We start from the raw sequence: 7,295 nt of genomic DNA, 5'->3' as shown, positions 1-7,295 counted from the left end.
TTGGGTCACCAAGTCTGCAGCGTAAATATATTGTCAGCCAAAATGATAACAAATATGTGGTTTAAATTAATTCATAAGAGGTTTCCTCATATGGTATCCATATGTATTTATATATTATGTTATCGTATTGCCTGGCTAGCCGAAATATTTAGGAGCGCCTGAATTATTTCAACATGTGCAAACATATCACGTATGGACTAACAACCGACTATTGTCTGACTAACTTTAAACATTTTCGACTTTATTACAAGACTTTAAAGTTGGAAATTTTCTAAAAAAACGTACAGACACTGGCAGGTCATACTACTCCTTTCTGTATTCGACTTTGTTATCTTTAAATAAAGTCGAAAGTTCAATAAAAATATTCGACAAATTGGTGTTGGAGTAGTTCAATCTGATTGTTCCTACAATGTTATTTATTTGTGATTAGTTCAGTGTTGCCTTATATGTATATTGTATAGGTAGATAAAAAATTATATTCTATTATATAAAAATAAGTCGGGTTTTCCTTCCTGACGCTATAACTCCAGAACGCACGAACCGATTTCCATGGTTTTGCATTTGTTGGAAAGGTATCGGGTTCCGTGAGGTTTATAGCAAAAAAAAAATTAGGAAAAAAGACATGGTGGCGAAACGGAGTTCGCCAGGTTTGCTAGTATTTTATAAAATCGGACGGCCTCAACGCATATGCATCGTTCGCACTGCGCTAGCTATTTTTATCGAGTATTAAGTAATTACATTGAAGCGAGAGAGAGGTACTAAATACTTGCTACTCGACTAAATATTCGCTAGTCGACTAAATTACTAGCGTCGTGCTAAAGAAGGCACTAGAACAATATCTTTAATAACCTTAGGATAGATATTATCTGAAGGAAGAAAATAGTCATTGGTGTAAATATTAATGTATATTGACATATAACAACTCTAGTAAAGTTTCTATAACATCACGCCTTCTTCTCAATGAGTGACTTTTCAGTGTAATAGTGCAGTTGTGCACACATTGGCTATTAATTCAACTAAAGTAAAAAAAAATACACTACACATTGATTTTTTTTAAGAAATACTCATATATTAAAATGAATATTTTTCCAGAGCTTTATTTTTTTCTCTTTATTTTAATTAGGGACTTTTATACAATGTATAAACCTTGTATAACAGTTCCATCGGACCTTTGTTCCAAAGCTACTTTTTTATGGTATAAGCTGGTAAACGAGCAGACGGATAACCTGATGGTAAACAATCACCGCCGCCCATGGACTCCCGAAACACCAGAGGCGTTACAAGTGCGCTGTCGGCCTTTTGGGGTTTAGGAGTTTAAAGTTTGTTGGGGAATCGGGGATTGTTAAGATTGGGAAAGGGGGTATTTCGCCTCCGGTAACCTCACTCACACAATGCAAGCGTTGTTTCAGGTCGGTTTTCGGTGAGGCCGTGGTATCACTCCGGTCGAGCCGGCCCATTCGTGCCGAAGCATGGCTCTCCCACACTTAAGACAACGATTAGCAACTTACTCTCGGGAATAAGTCAAACATAGTATTTACTTGACTGTTTCTCATGAAAGTGAGTGAAGGTATAACACTGAAATAGCCAGCTGTTAATAATAACGTGTAGCAGAGTTTGTCGCTCAGAAGTCGTTGAGGGATGCCGATGTTCAGCAGCGGCCCGTGGTCGTCTACTGGTTCATATGGTGTTGACATTGAAGCTACGTGTCGCTGCCGGTTCTATTGTTGTACGTCCAATATACTATAGACGATTGTTTTATAAAACTGTGTATATTATATCAATTATCGGTTGACTGAATAGATAAACTTTGCAGTACACAGTTTGCATGTCTAACCACTCGCAACTAATATTTTAAATAACAGATATTTTAAATTAGGTCTTATTTCGTTAAATTGTTCAGTTAGCAATTCTATTCGATAAAAATTGATTATTGTGGATTTTTCTTAACCAACTTTATTGCTTTCAGTATAAAGTTGTAAATGTATCGCGGTTGTTTGGTCTGTATCTGTCTTTTTAAACTTTAAAACCATTCGAGTTGATTTTGGTAAAAAAACAATATTCTTAGTACACATAACAATTAATTTTATTTAATATCTGCAATTGCAACTAGCGACATGACCACACTGTGCCACAGATTGTACCACAAATTTATGAATTTATTATATCTATGGATTACACTATCTGTGCCTTGCCCGATGACTCACAAATAATACAAATAAATTTGCGAACGCGCGCGTTGTTATCGCGCGCAGTCCCAATACAAACCTAAATATTTTGTTTAATGGTTTTACTGAGCAACAGTAGTGCACGAATATATTACATATAATAATACAATTGAGGAAATCGAATACAAATTGTAAAAAACGAATTGCGCCACATTATCAATTAACTAACAAAATACATGGAAGCCGGCAATCCGTAAGTAACTTTACAGTTCCTCTTATAAATCAAGCTTTATATTAACTTGTAGTAAATATTTCATTTCATTTATTCATTTAAACACTTACATTGTGTTGAATTTAAAATTCTAAATATTATGATGCAATCGATCACAAGGGTGTGATAACACAACGCTACCATGGGCGTAGATATGTGATACGTAGATAAGTATATTATAATTATAATACGTAGCAACCTGTTGTTTTACAATACTATGTAAGCATATAACTATAAAGAAGGAAACGTGCACAAATTATATATATTTTATGGTATAAGCCGGTAAACGAGTGGACGGATCACCTGATTGCAATACCTGCCGCCCATGGACACCCGAAACACTAAAGGCGTTGCCGGCCTTTTGGGGGTTAGGAATGTAAGAGTTATTGGGAAAATCGTCGATTGGGAAGATTGGATGTGATTGGGCCTCCGGTAACCTCACTCACACACACACATACGACGCAATGTAACGAAATACAACGCAAGCGTTGTTTCACGTCGGTTTCCTGTGAGGCCGTGGTATCACTCCGGTCGAGCCGGCCCATTCGTGCCGAAGTATGGCTCTTAGCACTTAGACACAATTGTTTTGTTAGATGTAATCTTCTATTGAGTCGGTTCTCAAAATGTTTAGCGACACAAGAATGCAACTCCATCTAAAATGTTAACCGCACAAGACGTGCTTGTATTTAATATTTCAAGAACGATTTGCTGCATGATAATAAGCTCATTAATTATTCTGATATCATTGCGCTATTACACTGATAGGAGAAGGCAAGCAGAGCTACCCTAATCATTGAGAGTTCCAAATAATTCAATAGTGATTTTAATTTTTTAATTACATACTTAAATATTATTAGACTGTTTGTGAAAACACAAAATAGAATTTAAAGTGATATCATAATTTGACTTTATTGTTTTTAAACGAATAAGTAGTTCAAGAGTAAACTCAAAACTAAAACTACGTTAACCAGAAAAAGTACGTTGACCAGAATAAAATTCCTAATGTTATATGATTTTATTTACAGATTCCAAATGGACCCTGTGACAAAACTAAAGGAACTACGAGATGCTGTAGGGAGAGGGGAGATAGACGAGGTCAAGAACATAGTTAAATGGTTCGAACAAGACGTGGATCGCATCAGAACGCTATCTAAAGCGTACGCGGAAGCCAGGGCATGTCCTACACAGGACGACCTTGTCATTGCCGCGTGTTCCCACAACCAGAAGCATGTTCTCGACTACTTGCTGAGTCAAACTGATATTTTGTACTATCTCACTGACAGTACACAAAACATTACAGAAGTGATTGAGAAGAGAACAGAAGCGGTCAGACATGCGCTGCGGCTGGAAGATTTCGAAATGGTGGTGAAGTTGTACGACTACTGGATCGGCGACTTGTATTGGAAAGGACACCAAAAGGATAACTTTGAGATGCTTAGGAAAATACTCAACGGCGCTAATTCACCCAAAAATCTTTTTGGCTGGGTTTGCAGCATTTTTAAGAAAATTTTAATCCTTTGTCATTTTCTGACAATAAATCAACAGCTAATTATAAATTTCCAATCTCTCATCAAAGTGAATGACTTTCAGCAAGAACTGTACAACACCCTGCCAAAACCATTGTCACATTATGCTGCCGCAGATGACACTGCTGCAGAAGGCACTACCGTAAAAGAAACTGCTAGAGTGATACTGAATCTGTTGAGTATATATGACAAGTATTCAGATGTAGATAGCGTAAGAATACGAAATATTAGAAGCAAAATCGAAAATCAACTCAAATCGTACTTTGAAGATAAGGACAGCATATATTTCAGAGCGTTAGCGGATATTAAATACGAATTCTATTTTCGCAAAGTGGATTTCAATATGGCGTTACTTTTATTGGAAAAGTTATACATTATAAGAAATTATTTAAAAAAACATTTCAACACAAACCAGTTGGAAACCGCATCGAATACTTACAGAGAAATAGAATGTGCTATCTATCATCTAATCTACCGGACGAGCGAAGACTGGAGATTGTATCTACCTGCAGATAGACAGTTAACAGAAGAAACTCATTATCGGGGTATCTACAATGGAGTAATAGGAAGGCTTAAGACAACATATGATATACATAAGTTGTATAACGGTCCTGTGCTATACTTCGAACGAGAACATTACAAAACCTGTCTTCGAAATTTAAAAGATATACTTAACGAATATTTTATCAAACCAGATCCAGCCAATGATGGTGTACAAAACAATACAAACAAAGAAAAATTGTTAGATGAGAATTACCCAAACCCAACGAAGGAAGTAATTGGTGTACAAAACAAGACACCAAAACAAAAATTGTTGGATGAGAATTACCTAAAACCAATGATGGAGGTAAGTGATCATTACTCATTAAATAAAATTATTACATACATCGAAGCTCTGGAACAGACTACTGATGCAAATATTGGTATTATTATGATTCAAAGAGTTCTTCAGGTTATCGGAGAAATGTTAAAAAATACTGGAGAGTCATCACATATATCTGATTTTACAAAAGCTTTGTCACAGTTAGCAATATCCGCGGACAGCATCAAACATCTACAAGGCATTAGAGACTTCTTGTCACATGCTGACAAAGGACAACTGAGCATTAGGATTGACATCGAGGACAACCAAGCCGATATGTTACTAAATGTTAAAGAAGAATTAGTAGAAATCAAAGAACAAATTGTTCCTATTCGTGATTTGTGTAAATTGGTATTAGATAACTCGTTACTACAAAAAGGTTTAGATCTACTTCAAGAAAGAATCGAAAAGTTACCTGACGATGCTAAACAACGCGTTAAAGAAATAGAATCTGGTGTTAAGGAACATGGAGTCGACTTTGTTTCAGCGTCTGGTGAATATTATAGAAAAGTTTGGAAACCAGCTAAATTGTCACATCAATTGCTAAAAGAAATTCCATTGCTGTTAGAAAACCGAGATAAAATTTCATCAAAAAAGGAAGAAATTAACAAAGAAATGAATAACAAAATCGCGACAATATTACCAAAGTATATTGAGAGGTGTCGTACTGTTATTCTGGTACGTATATGCGAGAACAATGATCTTGTAGATGATTTCAATCAGAAGTTACGCGTTTTAGAAGAAGAACCTCGTAATTATAAAAAAGGTACTATTAAAAAACTAGAATATATTCCGAACAACATCGATATAATCAAAAGACGGAATAAATTAGAAAAAATGATAAAACTAAATAGAGTAAATCAAGAAAATATAAAGAAGATGAAGGAAATTATTGATCGTATAGAAGATCTTTCACAACACTGGACATTAGTAAAAACAATGATGATAGACTGCGCCAAAAACTTTAGTATTTTTGCTTCAGTCAGAATTGAAAATGCGGATAAGTTAGAAATTGAAAACTCAAAATCTATATTACAGGAAATTAATAGATTGTGTGCAGAGCATAATTCCTCAACAAATAATATTACGGAAGCTTGTTGGGGTGATCAGGTATCATTTACAGCAATAGAAAACTTACATAAAAATACTGTTGACAAAGTAACTCAAGCAAGAACAAAAAGTGACGGCAATGGACTAAAGGAATTAAAGACGTGTTTAATCAATCGCATCAAACGACTGAGGGCCACTCTAAGGTATCCAGAACAAATACCTTTACGAGAACTTGTTCAGCTATACAAGCTGGATCCAAAGTTTCGTTTTGTGTTAGAAATGTTACTGGGTGACATAGAGAACATTATAAAATTAATAAAAAACAAGCCTATCTCGAAGAAGGAGGGCAAGTTACTGGAAGGTATTGTGCTGCGTAACGTGCTGTATCACGGCAATCCATTCTTAGAGGTGATTGGAGACTTAATCGACTCTCAAGAGCTGCCACTGGAGCTCTTGTCAAAAGCGATAAGTTATGCTGACGATCTTGATACTATTGACAATAATAATAATGCAACAGTTATGTCATCGGCGAGGCGCGCGGATGGAGATCTTTAGTTTTTAGGCTAGTTTTAGGTACTCAAATATATAATAAATATCTCACCGGTGCTGTTATGTTCATTTAAGCTAGTTTTTAAGATTGTTTTGTATTAGAATAAGTCAGTTTCAAATCGCACTCTGTAGGCTAAGGATGTTATTAAGAGTAATAAAATTCCATTAGTTTCTCCTTCAGAAGTTTTATTTAAAAACAAACATTCAGACGAGTCGATGTTGGGGTACGCGCCAGAACGGTGCGGTGGTTCGTTGGGATTTTCTATCCACCATTCATGTTTATTCGCATGTAAACTTAATATGTGCGATGTATGATTTATGATGTCATCCATTGATTGGTCGTCGATCGTCTATGTGTGACTTCTGCCATCTGTCACTTGTTATGTGTCGCCACATATGAATGGATAACAAAAAGTGTTCTATCTCCCTCTGAATTAATCGCAACTTCCCATGGACATAGGCTTACACATTTGGCACCAGTTTTCAACCAGTCTAATTCAACACTTTTATGAGATATTGTATTACGACTTTGTAATTTTTCGCGTCTAATAGCGTACTTATTTCGTTAAAATGTTCTACAATGGAAGTGCGACTATTTTCGATTACTTTCATTCGTTAACAGGTGAAGTCGTTGGTTATCTATGACAATAAAATCAGCAGCTTCGTGTCCGTAAGAGTTCACTACTAGACTATGGGTTTTCTCTAAAAAGATTAGAATGTGACTGATTAAATAAAACTTTGTAGCATTATTATATTTATTTAGACATACATTTTGCAATAACAAGGGTGTGCCCCTTGTACATACAATGGCATAGGTATTGTTTTTATCCCACTTTTAGATGATGCTGTTAGCAGTCTTTTCTTCTAAATAA

The 7,295-nt window shown here is 35.5% G+C and overlaps 1 protein-coding gene across 2 annotated transcripts in view; it reads left to right on the top strand.

Moving 5' to 3' along the window:
- LOC118272828 (uncharacterized) overlaps positions 1 to 6,598 on the top strand; it is a 44,828-nt gene extending 38,230 nt beyond the window's left edge. Inside the window, exons 1-2 of one of the 2 annotated variants that reach the window (XM_035589526.2) lie at positions 2,204 to 2,418; positions 3,462 to 6,598. In XM_035589526.2, the coding sequence (XP_035445419.2) occupies positions 2,402 to 2,418; positions 3,462 to 6,429 (2,985 nt within the window). In that variant the 5' untranslated portion in view covers positions 2,204 to 2,401 and the 3' untranslated portion in view covers positions 6,430 to 6,598. Of the gene's footprint in view, positions 1 to 2,203; positions 2,419 to 3,461 lie in introns of those variants that run through there. The other variant, XM_050693528.1, reaches the window with a different exon arrangement.
- The last annotated feature ends 697 nt before the right edge of the window (positions 6,599 to 7,295 follow it).

Source organism: Spodoptera frugiperda, chromosome 4, assembly GCF_023101765.2.
Source record: "Spodoptera frugiperda isolate SF20-4 chromosome 4, AGI-APGP_CSIRO_Sfru_2.0, whole genome shotgun sequence".
Classification (NCBI taxonomy): domain Eukaryota; kingdom Metazoa; phylum Arthropoda; class Insecta; order Lepidoptera; family Noctuidae; genus Spodoptera; species Spodoptera frugiperda.
Note: the sequence above shows the minus strand (reverse complement) of the source record. Positions and strands in the feature narration are given on the sequence as shown.